General features: G+C 38.3%; 1 protein-coding gene across 1 annotated transcript; it reads left to right on the top strand.

Moving 5' to 3' along the window:
- The first annotated feature begins 568 nt into the window (after nucleotides 1-568).
- On the top strand, nucleotides 569-21,134 carry pdk3a (pyruvate dehydrogenase kinase, isozyme 3a). The gene is made up of 11 exons (XM_036558253.1): nucleotides 569-1,276; nucleotides 7,004-7,145; nucleotides 9,844-9,915; nucleotides 10,901-11,085; nucleotides 11,176-11,265; nucleotides 11,349-11,426; nucleotides 12,819-12,895; nucleotides 14,713-14,814; nucleotides 14,945-15,052; nucleotides 15,166-15,279; nucleotides 17,593-21,134. The coding sequence occupies exons 1-11, from the start codon at nucleotides 1,174-1,176 to the stop codon at nucleotides 17,734-17,736; spliced, it is 1,215 nt and encodes a 404-aa protein (XP_036414146.1). The 5' UTR covers nucleotides 569-1,173; the 3' UTR covers nucleotides 17,737-21,134.
- The last annotated feature ends 860 nt before the right edge of the window (nucleotides 21,135-21,994 follow it).

The raw sequence follows: 21,994 nt of genomic DNA, 5'->3' as shown, positions 1-21,994 counted from the left end.
GCACCGTAGCGCTCTGTACGAGTCATGAACGAATCGGTTCCGTTGAACCGGTTCTTTTCAATAAACCAGTCGAACCGATTCACAAGTACAAGAAGTTTTGTAGCATTTACAGAATGATTACGTCCATGATGTATTATAGGCGGAAGACTTCTACTAATTTTCGCCACTAAAGAGCCCCCCGAATTGGTTCAAGCTACAGTAATGATTGTAATGATATATTTAAACCCAAAACGTTAACAGAGGTGTATTTAATGTGATATTTGAGAGGTATATTTAATGTTAAATATATACAAAATCACAATTTTAGGGGTATTTTATATTCGGAGGAGTCTGTGCCAAACCCAAACGCATAAACTTATGCTTGTGGAAATAATACTTGAAAGTATTTTTGTATTTTTATCAGTGATTTTTAAGATCTTTTTGATTTCTTTTAAATTTAAGTTGAAATATTTAGATTCATAATGAGTATAATTTGAAAAAAAAACTATGAAACTTCTAATGTAAGAAACAATTGTATGGTGTGTATTACCTCGTCTAAAAAAATTAGATCAAATTTATCATTTCTCACAATACTTAGAAGCTTTTTTTACAGTTTTGTGCAAATTATGAAATACAGTGGTAAGACAATGAAATAATAATGATATATATGTATATTGAACATATATTGATTCGTTCGAATCGTTTGAATCAGACTTTTCACTAACTGAACGGGACAGTTCGAACGAATCGGTTCGGTAGACTGATTCGAACGTCCCGTCGCAATTAAGAAATTCAACCTAACTTGAGATACAACAAAATACCGGTGAACAATCCTGAAGTATGCGGTCGACCAATGGCTGTGCAGAGTTGGCGCTTCGTATCCGCTACCAGCCAATCAGGGTTCAGCGTAGCTCGGTCGCGAAGAGCGGTTGTGAGGACGGTTTGTGTACGTGATGTTTGGAGAATCAGTAACGTTGCTCCGCGGACGGCTTAACGTTTTCTCCTGTTTTCGGTCCGCGAAGTCAGTGACGGAGGAGCACAGGCGGAAAATGTCTCTCGTTACCTAGACTGCTGTCGCGTTAGTATTATTTTAGCAGAGGCACTGCACTTGGCCTTGTTCTGGTTTCATTTGCAGTCACCTTTGAGGAAAACAGAGCCGCTAGACTCGAATCATCACATCCATTTTAATTCACAATGAGGCTGTCGGTGTTTCTGCTGAAGAACGCTTCCCCAAAGATCGAGTATTACTCCAGATTTTCACCGTCGCCTCTGTCGATAAAGCAGTTTCTTGAATTTGGTAAGTGCTTCATGCTGTTGCAGTGGATGAGTGGTACGAATGCTGCCAGCGTCTCGTTCGAATTTTCCCGTTCCACCTTAAATGATGCAGCAGGTACATTCTGGCGCGTGAAGCACCGGAATGTACCTGCTGCACCGTTTAAGGTGGAACGGGAAAATTCGAATATGAAGCTGACCTCAGCTTCGTTCTGAGTTGTGAGGCAGAGCTTGAGTGGTGATCCTCTCACTGGGCTCCTCTTCTGAGACGAGATGCCTCCGTTCACGGTTTACTGATTTACAGCATTGCTAGGCTTTAATGGTAAATATCTAGCTACCCCCGGGTCTCTACGGTGGCTGAGAAGATGCAACAAACCTCAAATGAAAACGAGCTGCAGAGACAGAAAACACACGCAGCTTCAGACGGAGTTGTTTCCGGAGGACACTTAAAGAGGATGGAACCACTCGCTTTTACATCCTATGCAGCCAAACATTCACCGGTACAATAAAAACCTCTGATCTAAGCAGATCGCCGCCGTCACTGTGTCGAAACGGGAATTAGCTGCAGAGAGGAACTGTACAAGTTAAACTAGTAACACGAGAGAACCACAGCACAGCGACATGTCACATAGCAAACTAGCCAGCCAGGTTAACCATGAACCTGGGATCCGAGTGTCCGAGTGTCCGTGGTCTTATTTACTTCTGTCAGTGATTTTCCGTCATAGATTTTCCGTCCACTTTGAGTCTTCCAGAAACACTTCCGTTGTGTTGGGGCTGGTTTTGCAGCGTTTCTGAAGTTGCCCGTGTTTTTTCTTTGCAGTGCGTTTGTAAAATGTAGCTCTGATTTTGTGTGATGAGTGTTTTCTGCATTTGCAGCGCGTTTATACAGAAGTCTGGACAGGCCTGAAGTAGCTGTAATTTTCTGGATTGTTATCTTAAGATACCAAGTTAACTATCTTGTGATCTCAAGATAACAAAGTTGTTATCTTGAAAATACGAGTTAAGGCTTATCTTGTGATCCCAAGATTATGAGCTTGTTATCTTGTGGTCGGAAGATAACTTTATCTTCAAATTGAGTTAATTATCTTATGATCTCAAGATAAGTTATCTTGAGATAACGAGTAAAGTATCTTGTGATCCCAAGATAATGAGTTCACTATCTTGTGATCTAAAGATTAACAAAGTTATTTAGAGATAACGAGGTAAATATCTTGTGATCTCAAGATAACAAGTTAACGGTCTTGTGATCTTGAGATAACGAGTAAATTATCTTGAGATAACAAGTTAACTATTTTGAGATAATGAGTTAATTATCTTGTGATCTTAAGCTAACAAAGTTATCTTGAGAAACAAAGTTATCCTGATATAATCAGTTATTATTTTGTGATCTCAAGAAAACAAAGTTGTGATCTCAAGATAACGAGTCAACGGTCTTGTGATCTTGAGATAACGAGTAAATTATCTTGAGATAACAAGTTAACTATTTTGAGATAATGAGTTAATTATCTTGTGATCTTAAGATAACAAAGTTATCTTGAAACAAAGTTATCCTGAGATAACGAGTTAATTATCTTGTGATCTCAAGAAAACGAAGTTGTGATGTCAAGATAACAATCCAGAAAATTATCTCAAGATATCCAGAAAACTATCTCTGGACCTCTCTGGACTTGGGTACATTTATGAGTTATGTAACATGTGTTTAGTTGTGCTGTGACTGGGGTCTTGTCGACCACCGTACCTGCTCCCATTCTGACGTTGAGATCTTGCTGGCGTCCGATACAGAATGGTGTAATATTAATGTTAAGGGGAGTTTCAACACTTTATCAAAATGTGTGCGGAATTCAGTGGTCAAGATGTAAACAACGTCATTCAGTGGTCATCCATGTATAATTTATCATTATAGAAAAAACAACAAGTCAGAATTGTTCACAGTTGTTGGGGATGGGAACCAGACAGCTGAGGAGTTCAAAGGGAAACTCCACCGATAATCCAAATATTCTACATGATTAATAGGTAAACGGTCATTCAGAGTGGTTTGGTGTGAAATGCTCCGTTGTAGAGAAACTTACCAAGTCAGAGTGGTTCACAGTGGTGGTGATAGGAACCAGACGTCCACCTCTAAAAGCTCCCTCACAGAAAGTTACTACATGAAATGATTAGATATTCGCTGCCTGATGTTTTACGGTATTGTGATGGAGTTCTGGCCTAAAATGTACTTTAATCTCTTATTTTTAATCTGTTCATGGTGGAGGGATACATGAAGGCTAAAAACTTGCTTTTTTCATACTGACCATTATTTTACCATCATAAACATTACATAACATTACATATAAGAACTCGGAAGACACGTGTAGGTTCACTTGTGGTTTTGGATAGTGAGTAAAATGGCTATATTTGCATTGTAGACACCAGGACCCCTGGTTCCTATCACCACCACTGTAAAGCAATCTGAGTCAGTAAGTTTCTCTACAAATAACTATTTCACATCAAACCACTTTGAATTACTTTGTTTACATCTCAACCATTGAATTAAGCAGGTATTTGAAAAATCAGTGGAAGTCTTCATTAGTATGAACCAGAGAGAGAGAGTGAGAGAAAGAAAAACAACAATTTTTTGACCCTACTTTAATCTCTAGGTTTACAGAACTTGGGCCTCAGTCATTCTTCAGGGAACTGTTTGCTCACAGACGTCCGACTGTGACAAGTCTTTTCTGGTGTTTTTCCACCCAGCAGAACGTGCTTCTTAACAGTGTTGTCCATCTTACGTTCTTCCCTATAAGGATTTTCTCATCCACACCTGTAGAGCGTAAACAGATAAGGAACATGGAGTGTCTTTTTCAGTTCATTGAGTAAACCTGCCAAGGTACATAATTAATGAGAACATTCTCTGTTGACTGAATCTGCTCCTGTTGGTAGACTGACATGAGTGGGTTACGAAAAAAATAGCTCTTTGGCCTTTTTAGGACAAAATAAGAGTTTCAGAGTTTAAAGTTTAGATAAACTTGTGATCAGTTTGTCTTTCTGTGGCCTTCTAGGGAGCATGTTTGTGGCTGTGAGAGATTCAGCCCTTGCTTTACCTTGCATTGCCCTTCAGGGTGCAGTGAACAAAGCACTGATAGTGGATCTGTTTATCATAAGGAAAAGCACAACATGGGGCTTCAGTTTTACCCATTTCAGCCTAAAAGTTCTACTGATGCTTAGGAAAATCTTTTTGCTCTCTCGTTCTCTCAGATCTGTCATATGACAATAACTATACGAGAATTAAAGCTGCACTATGTATGATTTTTTCGTTAAAACAGAAAGAATTAGTATTTATGACTGCAATAAATCATTTTTATTGTTATCATGATATGAGTTTCCTCGATAAACACACTGGGCCTCATTAACCAACTGTTCTTAAGAAGAAATTTCACGCATGCACAGCTCAAAAACTGCTCCACCTTGAACTAACACGCCTTAAAAACGCTCAGAGGCGTTATAAATGAGGACACCTGAAAAATCATGTTTTATATCTTTTAAATGGTAATGGAAAGAAATAAGTCTTTTCTTGTATGGCTGGAAATATCATCCTGGCGGTGTTGCAAAGATGGCCATCGAGTAAGCAGACTTGGCCTATAAGGAATTTGAAACACATTAAATATTAGGACTGTTTTTCACAACCAGTATTGTGTTGCAAGTGTGTGAGGCACTAACAGCTACTGTCACTAAAACATACTTAATAACTAAGCATTGATAAATAATAATATTGTGTGCCTATATAAACATAAATATATATTTTTGTTTTTATAGCCTTTATAGAAAAAGTTGTTCAGGTAATTCTGACTGTTTTTGAGCCTTTTAGAGCACAAAAAATGTGCTTGCACTTCTGATGTAAGTAGCTGTAAGTAGTTTATTTCTTTTTATTTTTGCACAGTAGTAGATGGTGCTTTTATAATTTTGTGTTTTGCTATTTGCTTAAAGGAGAGGTTAGTTATCGAACATCACATTCTGTGTCAATATCATACAGCCCTAGTATGATCAGGAGGAAAAAAGCATGCTAAAATAATGGTGTTTGTGTGCTGCAGCACAAAGCTTGATATATAAAATGAAAAGTCGGAGGCGCCGGGTCAGATTTTGCAGGAGTTTTTCACACCACATCACACATCTTTGCATGTTAACGTCATGCGCACAGACTCAAAAAGGAGGTCTGGCTTGATGTTTAGGTCTCAAATGCAAAATCAACATTATGCTGGTGACAATAGTAGATAATTCACGCACATCCTCAGAAGACATGTCCTTCACCAAGTGTTGACCAAGTTCTCTTTGAATACTCTTTAATGCGCTCACAAACATCAGATTCTTCTGTTTGGGAAAGGCGTCCGAAGAACAACCCATGCTACAAAATATTCCTCCATGAGTTGCATGCAATTACACATTTCCACCAGAGAGGTCTCCAAATCCCCAAAATGTACATTTTAACATAGTAGACTAGTAGAACTAGGGATGCACGATGATATTCGAATCATATCAGTATCAGCAGATATATTTGCTAAAAGTTATTGGCAGTTGTTTAGATTTGATTGATATTTCCAACTGATTTTTGATAACAGGTTAGTTGTACTACGCAAGAGGAGAACGTTTAGGTGACGCTGGGTTACTGAGCTAAAATATCTGCATTTTATTCATTTCACACATACTGTGTTTGTTCCTCTACAAACAAGGTATATTTCTTTGTATTGCTTATACCACTAGGTCTAGTCCTACTTTATATGTATTCTAAATATTTATGTTTCAGTATTGGCACATATGTACATGACAAATATTGCATGCTGGCATCAGACCAGAATTCCCATTTCAGTAGAGCATGCAGTAGGGATTCCAAGGTCAAGATTTGATTTGATTTTTTGGGTTTTTTTTGTGGTAAAAATGTCTTGACTTGGCTGAGCTCTAATTAAATACTACACAGATCAATACAACTTGTATTCCAAAACAAAAGAAGCATATTCTTATTAGCATGTCAGAAATAGTCATCAAAACCATTGCAACTGAGCTACATACAATACAGAAATATATAGGATGCACCAAGATGGCTAGTTTTGATTATAGACTTTGATTATAGGTTTTTCCGCAGATGACAAACGGGAGACACAGATGACAAAAAAACCAAGAGGCTTATCAGCGATACAGTTTTAACAATGTATATTATATATATTATTTTATAGATATTATATATATGTTATTTTCCTCCTGATTTTTTTTTAATACAGTATATAAATCGTTAAACATTTAGTGTGTAATCTGCTTAATGTGCTACACTATTGGATTACATCACTGTTTCAAGGAGGACACTATTGGCTTAAAATCACTCCATCAGTGATGATTCATATCCCTGATTAGGCCTTTACAACTAAGTCCAGTAAAGTTTTATGTGTTTTAGATTATTTAGTTTCAGGGTTAGGTTTGCTCTGTTTCTCTGACTGATGCATTATTGAGATGGGTGCTACGTGTTGCTCACCATGTCCATACATTGTTTTAATAAAGAACTAATTGGGCTGTGCTCACGTGCGCTTAATCACACATTTTGTTTCCCCTGTGGATGTGTTGGCATGGATCCAGATGACGCATTCCTCAGTTAAGCCCCAGAGCGATGAGTCAGCAGTGAGGGTGCGATAGGCAAACAAGATATCCTTCATTCCTATTCCTTTATCACTCTGCAGCCCCTGCCTTTCACTGCTCCTTTCCTACGTGCGGCGTGTGTGTTTGTGTGTTCCAGGCAGGGACAATGCGTGTGAGAAGACGTCGTACATGTTCCTGCGGAAGGAGCTGCCTGTGCGGCTGGCCAACACCATGCGGGAGGTCAACCTGCTGCCTGACCGGCTGCTGAGCCAGCCCTCAGTCAAACTGGTGCAGAAATGGTGAGTGGTTTAGGTGAAGAGACCACACAATCTCATGTGGGTTACGGCTGTAAAACTGCAGTAGAATGGCAAGAAAAACAAACATCGCCCCCCCTTTTACCCCAAATGATCAGCCAAGGCAGGTTTTGTGTCCAAAGTTTGGCACTTTAATTTTGCACTGGAGCTACGAGGCTAGTGCAGCTAAGACGTGATGAAAGGACAAAAATACACTGCATAGCTAAAAACAATAGCAGACCTTTTGCCAGTAGCTGCTAAAAACAGTATTAGAATCCTGAAAATGTACTTCTGTCCATCTTTATAGATAACTGTAAACCACAGAGTCAGAAACATTATAAGCAGGTCTGTTTGAGATTTTTAAACTACTTGACACAGTTTGAGGCACGTGATTATTTAGGCATGCTCTTCACACAATGCTCTTCGCAGAAACTGGTGATGTATAAAATAGGGCTGCACGATAAATCGAATTATCATTGTTAGCGCGATATGAGTTTCCGCGATAAACACATCGTTAGAGCGCTGATGACAGAACAGGTCTAATTATCTCATACACGCAGCGCCAGAGAGACGTCATTACAGTACCTGCGCAAACCGTTACGCCTGCTTCTCTGCGCTGAGACTGAACCTGCTCTCCCACGAGGGAGATGAGAGACTTAACCATTCGACTGGCCAACTACAAAACACACACTCGGAGACCGTAAGATGTCGCCCATAACTCAGGTTTAATCGAAGTACAACTCAAACAGCCACTGCAAAGGGGAGAACATGCAGCACACAGGCTGCTCAGGCTCTACTGTTAGCCAAATGGGCTACTGAAGCTTGCCCCCCCGGAGTCCTTCAAAATAAGAGTCTCAGACCAGCTGAGTACACTCAACCAAATGCAAGAACAACATTATTTTTAAACTAAATACAACTGTCTGACGCAACAATATTTAATAACTAAACAAAAAAAAAAATAAAACAAGAATGTGTGTGTGTGTGTGTGTGTGTGTGTCTTTATAGAGTAGCCTTTATAGAGAAAGCTGTTGAGGTAATCCTGACTGTTTCTCAGCCCTTCAGTGAACAAAAATGTGCTTGCAGTGCTGATGTAAGTAGTTCTTAGTATTTAATTTCTTTTTATTTTGCAGAATGGTCAATGGTACTTTTGAAATTTTTTATATTTTGATATTTGTTTACAGAGGGGTTTAAAGAGAGGTTAGTTAGATTTCTGTTTACACATCCCAAAAATAATGTCTGCACTTGCGTAACATCCAGCCAGAGACACATTGTATTAATAGTAATTTATCGCTTCGTCATGTCGTCATCATGATATCCAACATCTTTATCAAACATCGTGTTTTATGTCAGTGTCGTGGAGCCCTGTATAACCTTCACTTACTTCTCACCTGTATTATCTCTGTAGCTGTAGCGCAAAACTAAATGTGTTTTTTTACATATACGTCCAAATAAATGAACCAAACTTAGGTCTGGTCCTCTTAAGCATTGATTACATCTAAGACCACTTTTTGTTCACACCACAGCTCCTCTAGAACTCAGATGGGTAACTTAGAACTTTGTTGGGTAACTTTGTACTTATATAGCAGTTTTGATTGGCTGAGCTCCAGTAGTGCCAAGCTGTTAAAAACTAGGGGACACAAAACCAGAATTGGCCAAGATTGGAATTGGCAGATTTTTGCTTAAAACACAAAATTGGCAACAGCCAATTTATTGTTTTTTATTGTGGCAGATCTGTGTTGCCGTAAATGATTTGTGGCAGGTAACTACCCCTAGCTACACCTGTACTAACATGTCATAGCATAATAATACATGACTGATTGTGCTAAATAGCAACCTCTTACTTTCAATGTAGCACTTCATTTGTTTTATGCTATTTACAACTGATCCAAGCAAGAGTAAACAGGAAATAGTTTATTTTGAAAATTTGGCTAATAGATAGTACTGTAGATGTGCTAGTGTGTTTTATGGGTTTTATCCCACATAATGTGAGCTTCGGATTAAAGAAAAAGGCTAATAAAAATTGGCGAATAAATCAGCCATTGGACAGTTTGGCTGTAGAGAAACTGGAATTGAAAGTGCCCATAAAAAATCAAGCTCGGTGCTTGTTAAAAATGATTAAATTGTTAGTGCTGTTTGTGGAAAAACTTTCCAAAATTAGACTGTTTTTCGTGTTCTGTAAATTCAGCAAGTCACTTGGCTGTGTGTTGCAGTGATTTTTCACCATGATTAGGTGCTCTAAGTCGGTTGCGTTGTGTGTAAAAGGATAAAAACAGGATAAAATCTCTGACATGTGACCCTCGTGGCTTGTTGCTTTACTATGCTGTCTCATCATGAGAACACACAAACCCACGGGTATCCATTCTTCCGAGTAGTTTGTTTTTACCTGTACTGAAAGACTGTGGCTGTGCACGTATGCAGCGCCTCAGGGTTCTTTAACCATAAAGCAAAACAGGGTGGTTTTGTTTTGACAATGCAGAGATTAATCAGAATGCAGTGAGAGCCGTTTAGAGGAGTCTGAGTTCATTTGATGTGTTCACATAGGCAAAAACATCATGAGTCGGCTCAATTCAGAAGTGTGAAAATACCATAAAAGGAACTGCTTGTCTGACTTGTCTTGGCTGATCGACTGCATTTGCGGTAAAAAAAAATTAGATTTTTTTGCCAAATTATTCCTTTAATGTAACTTTTTCTTGTGCTTCTTTAGGTATATGCAGAGCTTTTTAGAGTTGCTTGAGTATGAAAACAGGAGCCCAGATGACCCACATGCCCTGAATGAGTGAGTGCAGTCATTTTCCTTTTTTTCTCTTTTCAGTATGTTTGCTTGGACGCATGCTTCGATTGTCAGTGTTCATTACAGTGCCCTGCATTTGTTTTGTGCAGTAAGTCCTTGGCTGTAGTTGTATTGAGTTACGAGAGGGTGAATTCAGGACAGAGTGGGGACAGGAAAAGGGAAGTGTAGGGAAAGCGTAGTGATGCTGACAGTATTCTGGATAGAGCAACCGTATATAATAGAGCAGCAAAAAATAAAATGTGGAAGGCTGTTTAACACTGCCACAAACATTCTTTACTCAGAGTTACATGACTGAAAAAGAACAAGAGAGAGGATTTAGGCTGCTGTTTGGATAGCTGGTCAACCCTCCTCAGAGAGTTTATTTTATGAACAGAAGCTTGGAACATTGCATATTTATGCTTTATTAATATCTTACAAAGGTATGCATGCCTAGTTCCGCCACTTAAAATAAAAAATCCAGTACATAATTATTATTTTTATTAAGTGAATTGCCACACTATAATGGTATGCCATTATTTTTGTGATACAAAGTCATTATTTCAAGATATTGTTGCATAACTTTGAGAAATATATATATATATATTTTCCCCATATCAAAAACCTAAAGCATCTCAAAATAATAAGATAATATCTCAAAATAATAATGACAAAATAATTGCATAGCATTTCACTTAATAGTGACTTGGTATCATGAATTATGGCGTAGCAATTCATTGATAATGAGAAGAATAATAAATAGGTGCTGGATGTTCGGTGGGCTTTCACACAAAGGAACTTTTTGTATTTTTTATATCTATATTTTATGTATGATATCAGTGACAAAATGATGGTCAGCATTTGTCTTGTCCTACTTCTGTTATTCTGTCTTTCACTCTGGTTAGACATGAATAAATTGCATTTAATTAAAAAATTATATAATTTGTAGCAATAATATAACCTTTATAATCAACACTGTTTTTTTATATTGCAGCTTCTTGGAGGCACTTATTGAGATCAGAAACAGGCACAATGATGTGGTCCCCACCATGGCCCAGGGACTGATCGAGTATAAGGAGAAGTTTGGTTTTGACCCATTCGTCAGCTCCAACATCCAGTATTTCCTGGACCGCTTTTATACCAACCGCATCTCTTTCCGCATGCTCATCAACCAGCACAGTAGGTCACTGGAAAAATATAAAAAGTCTTGGAACATAAATGTAAAAAAAAGTGCCAATTCTCAGAAATTTTAAAACAACTTCATTTCAGCACTCCTCTTTGGCAATGACACAAACCCGGCACACCCCAAACACATTGGCAGCATTGATCCTGCGTGCAGCGTGGCTGATGTGGTGACTGGTAAGATGAATCTTTCTGCACTTTGACCCCTTTTAGTGGTTTATGGTTTTGTTTTACAAAGTAAATCCTATTTTCGGTTTCAGATGCTTATGAGACAGCCAAGATGCTGTGTGAGCAGTACTACCCTGCTGCCCCGGAGCTGAAGATTGCAGAGTTTAATGGTACATATTAGGGCTGTGCAGTGCTAACAGATTACCATAATGTGATTATACTGTGATTGTGATACGCCTTACAGTGAATTAAAACACACTGGTGAGCTGTGGGTCTGAGATGGTTAAAGATTGGCATTAGATTCGTATTACAGTGTTCCTGCAGATCCTTAAAAAGTCTTATAAAGTCTTATAACAGATATTAATAATTTAAAATAATAAAGTGTCTGAAAATTACTTATTTTTTACTATCAGAAGTATTAAATGTAGAGATGTCCAGCGGCAGCAGATTTTAATGGATCTGTGGCCAGATTCACAAGAGTGTCTTAAGACACCTTTTTCTTAACTTTTCTCACTTAAGAAAAAAGTTGAGAAATTATTCTCTCCAAAAAACTTCATTTCTTTCTTAACTTTTCTTTTAAGAACAGTTTTTGCTCTTAAAGTTGTTCTTTTCTAGCCAGGTACACCTTTTCTGGTTTTAAAGCATTAGTGCATTCAAAAGTGAAAGGTGCATTAGAAGGTTATTCATGACCCCATAAAATATTTATTTTACAGAAGGACTCCAATAAAACTAAAGCTGTCAGTTCAGGATTTACACCACTATTCACATATCAAACCTGAAGTGATTTCACTACGGAATATTAGTTACTGGCGGCCAGATCATCAGATCGATTAATCAAATTTGATCATAAGCCGATACACATACTGTAAACACATGCTAAAATGATAATTTTGATAAGTAGCCTAATAAGTAGGCAAAAAAAACAAATATATAAGTCCAGAATGTTGTATTATTGGCAAAACTTAGTTGGCCGATTAATCTTAATTGTGCATCTTTGTGGATTCGGAACCAGCAGATACTCAGTATTACAGGAATCAGAAAAAAATGGGTCATCCCTAATCATACTGTAAGATGATGCCTAAGGACCTTGTAGAGTCATCTTGTGTATTAAACTAATCTACCAACCAAAAACATCCAGCCAAAAAATGCCCTGTGGTCAGAACTGACTGCCGCTGAAGGTCAGTTGATATTAGTTTTGTTATACTGAGGTCCTAAAAAGGTAATCAAGATAATTGGATTTGTATTCAGACCTAAACTACTAAGTTTGTTGAATCAAATGAGTAGCATTATGAACCACAGACCCATGATAACTCACCTGGAACATCTGAGATGCTCATAGCACACGGGAAAAGAATTTTTGATTTGTTAGAGGCTTATTTGCATATCACAAAAGTCATGCAGGAAATTCATATAAACAATGGCCAACTGGCTAAACTTGCTTCTTAAGAATCTGATAAGGGAGCCAAAACATGTATGGTTTCACTTGACATATATAAAAAAGAAATGCACACAATGTGGAAATACTGTGTATAATTTAGTAATTTAGAACTTCTTCTTTGTAGCTAAGGCACCTAACAAGCCTATCCAAGCTGTCTATGTGCCCTCTCATCTGTTCCACATGCTGTTTGAACTGTTCAAGGTAAGAATGTTGAACCTGTCCAGATGCTGTTTATGACACCAATGTCTCAACAGAACAACAGCCAAACACAATAAATATCAGTCATCTTAACTGCGTTATCTGTGTTATCAGATGTTTGCTGTGTTTATCACTTGTCCTGCAGGTCATGAGTAAATATTGTATTTCCTCATAACAGTTAATTTCCTGATGATAAATGTAGTAAGATAGTGTTTAACCTCTTATCAGATGATGCAATTTAAAAACAATTGGCCATGAAGAAGAGGTGGCGTCATTAGTGACTGAGATCTCTGAGTGTTTCAAGAATGTAGAATAAGCAAAATTACAGTATTGTGGGAAATGATGTACAGCTCTGTGTGACTGTAGATAAGTACAGTTGTGTACAAAAGTTTGAAAACCCCTGGTGAAATTGCATTTTTAAGGATTTTCTAAGTGAAAATATGCTATCACAGCATCTACAGGGAACAAAGTTAAACATTTTAGTGTGCAGTTTTTATTTATTTATATATTTATTTAATTTATTCATCCATCCATCCATCCATCCATCCATCAATCCAGTAACTTAAGCTCCTCAAATAGACATTAATTGTGCGGTAAAATGTTCGAGTGTGTTCTCTGTAGACGATGTGTATTTATTTTCACAAAACTTGTCATTTGACCGGGGTGCCCAAACGTTTACACACAAATGGACGTCTGCTAGGAATAGATGATGATATGATATCATGTTCCAAGTATAACGTGGATTTTTGTCGATACTTCTAGAACCTTAATGCCACCCAAGTGCTGTCCGAACTTTTTATCTTAAGATCTGACAGGTCAAGATAAGATCCTTCACAAATTCATGTCACAGAAGCAAATCTTAATTTAGGAATCTTGTCTTACAAGTTAGGAAATCTTAACTTACTTGATTGAAGTCGACAATCAACTGTCATGTCTGTTAGAAACTGACCATACACGCACAGCTGAAATGCGTACATGTAATCAAAATAATCAAGTTAGTTTGCAAGGCAGCTACCGTCACTGATATAAAAGAGGTCAAACAAAACTAAAGCGCAATAAACTTGAGTTATGAATGTTGTGACAGCGCTTTATGCTGTTTATCAGAGCGTCGTCACTCTTCAGTTTCAGTCTCAGTTTCCCAAATGCTTTAGCCGAGCGCGGTAACGTTATTCCTCCTAATAAACAGTCTCCTAATTATTCACCACCATCACTGTAATATTTTATCATCAACATAAACACAGGGAGGTAGTAAGAGGGGGCGGTGTAGATTGTGTCTGCAGCGTCTGAGATTTTTAAAGTTATTTAAGTCAAAGCACCATTTTTAGTGACATGTCATTATGCCAGTTGCAGTGAACTATGCTGCCGGTCACTGCATAAAACGATAGAAACAGACGCTTAAAACAGAAGTTAAGACTCCTCTGTTGTCTTAAAGTTAGGACAGAATTTACTAGATTTAGTCTAGTTAGGATCTTTCTGTAATACTGTTTTCTTATCTGTAGGTAATGGATGAGATTATGGACTTAAGAATTGTTGTTCTGAAATAGCTTCTGTCCTAAATACAATCCTAACTGAAGTTGCCATGGTGACTAAACAGATAAGATAAGCTTTCAAACTTAAGAGGTTTCTGTAATACGGCCGTATTATAGAAACAGCTTCACATGACAGCTTCAGTTAGGACTGAAAGGGAAAATGAAACCTTATTGAGTCTGACACGTATTCAAGGAATGATGTCCCAACCTCACAGAACCCACATGAGCAGTCTGATCTCTAGCGCTAATTAAATGTATAAGTCCTTATCTCCTTTGTCTCTGTTTGTTTAGAATGCAATGCGAGCTACAGTGGAGCACCATGAAGAGAATAAGGACGACCTTCCACCTATTAAGGCTAAAGTCACGCTAGGGAAGGAGGACCTCTCTATAAAGGTCAGTCACATCCTAATTGAGTTCACTTACTACCTCATGCTCACTTAGGTTTATGCTGGAAGACACAACACCAAACCACAGCAAAGGGGCTTGTCATGATGTTCACGCACATTATTCTTTACTGCTGTAGATCAATGACAAGGGTGGGGGCGTGGCTCTGAGGAAGATTGACAGGCTCTTCAATTACACCTACTCCACTGCACCAACCCCCAGTCTGGACTCTAAACGAGTACCACTGGTAATACAAAACAAACTTTACAGCTTCCCAAAATATCATAATCCTCAAATCGTTGTTTTTTTTGCATATAAAACTAATGATTTTTTTTATTCCTCCTCTGTGGATTTCTTAAGGCTGGATTTGGCCATGGCCTCCCCATCTCCAGACTGTATGCACGTTACTTTCAGGGAGACCTGAAGCTGTACTCGATGGAAGGGGTGGGGACAGATGCGGTCATCTACCTGAAGGTGAGTTTACCTCAGGGGTGGGCAATATAATGATAACAATATTGTGATAAATTACATACATGCATACAAACATATTTGCTTTCGATTTAAGTCATTTGACTGCTCAATATGCCATTTATGTGGATCGTTTAGATTTGAAGAGTTTTTAATTTAGGGAAGGAGGGGTGTTGTCAGCTGGCAGAAACAACTAAGGGCACTTTCACAACTACCTTGTTTGGTGCAGACCTATCAGACTCCTTCTTTAGTTTTGTTTGTTTTGACAGCAAATCACCAAATACCTGAACTGTTGTCCAGCAGAAATTGCAGGACTCGTTCTGCTTCCTGCTTCAGTTTTTTGCTGGTGGAAATGCATTTTAATGATGATCTGTACCCATGAAGGGAATTTAACATCAGCACATCAGAGCTGTACTGTCCGCAGAATCTGCCTGTTTTGATGTCTGACCCTTGACAGACACTTAAATTGTTCTTGCAGCACAAATAATGGCAGAGGAGTAATAAAATGAATTTGATTTAGGCACATAGATCACAGAACATACAACAATTTTCTGTTTTCGTGGTGGCAAATGTGAGGGTAACAGCGAGACTGTATCCCTGCAAAGTTTCTGACCAATAAACAAACAAAATGAAAAATAAATACAGTATCACAAAATCCCAAACTCTGGATTGGACTTCAAACAAACCAGCCAAAGATAATGTTACTGGAATGTGAAAAGCGAGCCATGTTTTGTGTCTGTTTCATTTTTGCATATTCAAACTTCTTTCTTCATTAGCTTTTGAACAGTGAGTTATTGGTTATTGATAGAAATCAAGATTTTTTTTTTTCATTGGAGCCAATAGAACACAAATGATGGGCAAAGTTTTAGAACAGCCTTTATTTTAAATAGATATGGGGTTTTAAAAAGAGATGTCTGCCAAGCTTTATACACACTGACATATTAAGCTTACTATGATAATCAGTATATTTATAACCAATAGATCAAAATACTTAGAAAGCAGTTCACTATTTGCATAGTTGTTGACCTTAATGAACTCAACTAATAATTCCACACACTTCTGTGGTTTGGTGCACCAAAATTTCACATTAGAATCGCAAAAAAAAATTCTCCTAGGAACGATGCAGCCAGACTCCGCTACAGAGGATCTGATTTCTGAACTTGTGACCTTTTTCACTACTCATGAGTTTTCACGTCTGAAATTATCAGTCCATAGTTTTCTAAGTATTTTGTGGATAATGTCAGTATTTACAGAACATTGAAACACTGAACAGCAGCATATATAACTAGAAACATGCATTTCCTGAAGGAAGCACAGAATGGTTGCACAGCTTAAATGGTTCCCACTTCCTGCTAGGTTGTTGCTAGGTGGTTACTGTGGTATCCCAATTGGTTGCTAGGCAGTTGCTGTGGTATCCCATGCAGTTGCCTAATTGCTGGATTTGAGCTTGGGGACCTGCCCTGAGTTAGTACATGCAATTTGGTGTCTGTTGGGCAAAGGAAAAAAACAGGCTGGGGTTTGGGTGAAAATGAATGGGACTCGGAGGAATGAGAGATTAAAAAAAATGACACACAGAGGAGTGCGGGTCAGTATGGCTGTGCAGTAGAGTTTGAGGTCCTACCCTTAGTGAGGACATGTAGTTTGGTGGTTGTCAGGCAGCAAAGTAATAGCGTTTGTGTTTGGGCTGAAAATGAATGGGAGTCTATGGGAGAAACAAGGGATGGAGGAAAAATTGACAAACAGATGAGTGTGGGTCAGAACAACATTGAATCTGTGCTTAGAGGCCTGCCCTGAGATAATATATGTGAAACGGTATCTTTTGGTCGAGCAGAAGTACAGTAGATGGTTGTGCAATTTTTCATCCCATTCATTTCTATGGGGAAAATTTTCAGCAAAATTCCATTGCTACACGGAAACCATGCATCCGATCAAAAAGCTGTATACAAGCCTGAATCACACAATCAGCTTTGCTTTGCTTTGCAATCACCGTAATAAAAATGACAGTGCAGTAACTGCATAAACTGCATAGTAACAAGCAGCTGATCAGATGTCAACCTGTTATGCCATTATTTTATTTTATTAATTATTCATTAATTATTCATCTTATCATAAATAGTCCAAACATTTCTCATAGCATGTTTTAAAGCCGTTTGAACTACTGTTTTACTGGTGTGTTTTTTCCATTCCAAACATGTTCAGGAAAACGAAATATCATGATGTATTGTTAGAATGTCTTCAATTACCATATATAGATGTATTCATTACTGCGCTAGAAGCTTTTTTAATCACTTTCTCTCTCTGTCTCTCTTTCTCATGCAGGCTCTCTCCAGTGAGTCATTTGAGCGCTTGCCAGTCTTTAACAAGTCTGCCTGGCGACACTATCAAGGAGGCCCCGAGGCGGACGACTGGAGCAACCCCAGCAAAGAGCCGCGAGACGCTTCAAAGTACAAGGCGAAAAGATAAACGTCCCTCATCCACCACTGCCTGGCACCCGAACCACTGCACTTCTATTCCTCTCCCTCTCCGTTTAGTCTAGCTTCTCTTGCTGTGGCCACAGCACATCAATGCCAAGTGTTCTGTGCTTGTCAGCATTCCTTGAGTAGAGCCTTTGAAATGAGTCTTTAAAAAAAAACAAACACAAGTCTCTGCTCCTTCCTCCTCTGTCTAGCATGAAACATTGGTCACAGTGCCCCCTCGTGGTGTGCCCCAGAATGGTAGAATGGCTGGGAGAGATGGGCGAGTTCCAGTGTGCCTCGGGTGAAAGTATAGTGCCACATAATAGGGCCCCTGTTTGACTCCCCTGAGGAGCTCTGGGGAAAAAACGTTGTCGTTTCAGACGATCGAGACAAAGGGCGGCTCAGTTTCTGCTGCACAGGCAGGGGAAAAGGTTAGTGAGCTGTTTTCTTAAAGGAATACTCCAATGCTTTTCAAACCCAGTCGCTGCCCGCTGACTTACATTATAAGTGGGAGTTTGAGTCAAATGTTTTTGTGCTCTTTAACTAAGAAAAGGGAAATGCATCCCAATTATTGTCCCTGGTAGTCAACTGTGAGGGTCAGAGCTTTGGTTGAATTACGCTGGATTATTCCTTTAACCAACACTGTAACCATTCCATAAACCGTGGGTTATCATGGTTGAAATACGGACATAATATGTTTAATTTCTAAGGTATAGAAGTACCTTTTCGGCAGCGAAATTTAGCAGATATGCCTCACTTAAATTATATAGAGGACTAAATGTTACCTAGAGGATTTATAAAACATTATACGTTGTTTACTATTTATTTGAAAACCACTGTAATTTTAAGAGATGTGCAAATAGGTACAGGTGTGACTGCCATTTTAGAAAATCTGCTCTTGTATAGGAAATGTAAGGGCATCAGAAATGCTCATAAGCCTGAGCTTCCTGTCACTGTAGTTATGATATACCGTGACTCTCATAAAAGGACCAGCAGAACAAAGCTTACACGATGACAGCCTTCCATTTCACTAGCATCATACCTGCAAACCTTTTTTTCTGATTTGTGGATGACCTTATCCAGTAAAAGTTCTATTATGTATTAGATTAAAGCTGTTCTACTGTAGTTCTGTCACAAATTGAAGGAATATTGATAAATGTTTACAGATCCTTATATCCAGCATGAAGGGAAACGTCGCCTTTTTGTTGTCTTATGCATCAGCAGCAGTATGACGGTATCTCTCTTTATCTCTATCTTTATCCTCTACCAGCATGCCAATATGAACAATGCAGCACTGTAAGAAGGAGGCCTTCTCAATTATACCTGTTTTTATTTAGATTAGTCAAGAAATCATAAATGGTTTTTTTCCATATGCAGGAATTTCTTTAACAGTTTTTTACTATTTTATGGCTCATTTTCCCTTTATTTCACAGACGGATCATTGGCTCACTCTTTCTTTTCCTGTTTATGCTCTACAGCTGTGTGCGCATTTTTTGGTTTTGTGATGACCTTTAGCATTATTTTAGATGTACAGGCCTTTCTGCTGTTATACCAAACTCATAAAATTTAAAAGTGGCAGATTATGAAAGTTAATGAAAGCAGTTGGCTTTATGCACTTGTGCACACTGGCCACTTTACTAGGTACAACTCCCTTGTATCTACACTCATTGTTTATTATTCTCTGCATAATTTGTAGCCCTTTTTTACCTTCATCAACTTGATTAGCTCAAGAGAAGAATGTTTGGAGGGGTGAGGGACTGAGTGAACAGCAGGGACTTCAGCAGCAAAAATCATTGCAAACTGATGCATTTTTCTTTTCAAACCTGAAAATAATGTCAGAGAAATCTGTTTACAAACCATTGTGTCCTCTCAGAAAAGTGTTGTGCATTGCAAGGTTTTCATAACTAGCTGATTAGCTCATGAGGCTATTGTAGTTGAAGATGCTCAGATTGAATAATCACTTGTGTTAAAGTTGGTGAGGGTGTGTTGAAAAGGGTTTGAAACAAGACTGTACTGTCCACTCTAGACGTGGCTACCTTGTTAGTCCACCCTGTAGACGTAAATTCAGAGACGATGGCTGATCTGTTGCTGCACAGCTTTGTGTAAGTCGCCTGTAGTCCCTGGTAAGTTTCTGACCGCAGGACGCTGTTAGCTGGATATTTTTAGTTGATGGACTATTCTCACTAACTCACTAATATCACCACCCAAATAGTACCTGCTCTATGAGAGTCCTGACCACTGATGAAAGGGATGATGGAGGGCTACCAAACATTGCAGAGAAACAGATGGACTACAGTGTAATTGTAGAACTATGAAGTGTACCTTAATGGTAGGTAGACCTGATAAAATGGGCAAAGATGTGGATAAAAGGTGGGTGTATGTAATAAAGTGACCAGTGCATGTATTTTTAGTTTGTGGTAGCTCTCATTTATCACAGCTGTCTTAGTGTTCTTTAAATGTATCTATCGGTTTTTCAGTATAATAATTATTATTATTATTATTATTATTTTCATCTCACTTCATTAGAGATACCACTCAAGTACCAACCTTGCCCAGTGATTTAGTGGTCAATAAAGCCTTTTTGTAAAAGAGAAATCAGTATGGACCTTATAATGGTTAATATGGACCTTTATGTTCTTCTAAAGTTAAAATATAGATTACAAGGTTTGTTGAAGGAAAAATGTTAGAAATTATTTTTCAGATTTAGTATCTCTGTGGAGAAAATGAACTCTGAGATGACATGAAGCCAGCATGTATCTATAGAACCAGCTTAATGTGTAGAGACCATAGAGAAGCTCATTCTGCTGTGGGCTGGTTTTCCCAGCATGGATTTCTCTCCGAGAAAGCTTTTCATCAGAGTAATGGTCATTATTTGTTCTGTTCACTGCAGCACCAGGCCTGATCTCCTTACACAGACACGGCTGCCTGTGGACGGTGGCTGCTTTAAGAAATACTCCAGTGTTTTTCACCCTGATGTCTGTCAGCAGTATGTATAGCACTCAGACAGCAAAAGACCTAAACTTGGAAAAGAACAGACAACTCAAAATGTACTTCAGCATCTGTACAGGGAATTGTGTTGAAATGGTCTGTGGTAGCTGACCACATTACAGGTACTGCAGATAGAGATTAGGTGGGGAAAAAAAAAGCTAGAGTATTCCTAAAAGTGTGGACATGACTAGTTTATCTAATATACCTTTGTTGTGTTCTGTATCTGCTCTGTCGCTGCACAGTACATAAGCTGGTTGTTGTTTTTTAGTAATTGCAGAGACACGCTGTCCTGACTTGATGGTTCTGAAGTCGTTCTTCATATGTGAATCTGTACACACTCCATTCATGTATTGCAGTAAGGTTGTTGGTCTGTTGAGCACAACCTAAACTGTACAATAAACCAGAACCCGAACCATATCATCAAGTGCCTAGTCTTATTGCTGGGCCACCCAGTGGGCAAGCCTACAAGAGTCACTGAGTGATTGATCTGGCAAGCAGGTGGTGGCGCCGTACACCATTTAAGTGTCGCCCTCATACCTTCTCAATGACACGAATAAAACAAATAAGTATTGGAAGAAAGTAGAAGTGTTCATTGAAACACATCATGGGTCTTACAAAACAATAACCTAATAATGGTGGACCGACTTCAGCTTGAATTTTTCCTTTTTCTACAGTCACCAAGCCACATTGCATAGTAGTTCACCACAATGTAAACTCAAATGCTGTTCAGATGTGTTGATTGCTGTCTTTAGAATTATTGTTTTGTAAAGAGTTTGACTAATGTTTGTTAGCTCGGAAACTAACGCTGGTGCAAACTAGTGGCTCATTTTTACACTTGAAAAAATACTGAGATAACTATTTACTGAAGTATGAGTCTTGTGTAGTACTGTTTAAATAAGGTTGCTTGATTTATTTGAACAGTTGCTATCTAATATTACTATGGCTAATAGTAATAATAATAAAGTAGTAATTATATCAGTAGTAATAATAAAGTAGTAATTGTTGTTTATTATTATTAGTAGTAGTAGTAGTAGTAATAACAAAACAGGAAAATTGTGTAGACAAAAGGAGTGATCTAGAACTGACCATCCAACATCAGTACCTGACCTCACTAATGCTCTTGTGGATGAATGCAATGAAATCCTCACAGCAATGTTCCAGTGTAAAGCCTTCACAGAAGAGTAAAGGCTGTTACTACACAGAGGTAAAACTCCCTATTAATGCACATTAAATTTTAGAAGAAATGTTGGATGAGCAGGTGTCTACAAACTTTTGGA

The sequence above is a fragment of the Colossoma macropomum genome, unplaced genomic scaffold, assembly GCF_904425465.1.
Source record: "Colossoma macropomum unplaced genomic scaffold, Colossoma_macropomum, whole genome shotgun sequence".
Taxonomy (NCBI): domain Eukaryota; kingdom Metazoa; phylum Chordata; class Actinopteri; order Characiformes; family Serrasalmidae; genus Colossoma; species Colossoma macropomum.
This window is presented reverse-complemented; position numbering and strand designations above follow the sequence as displayed.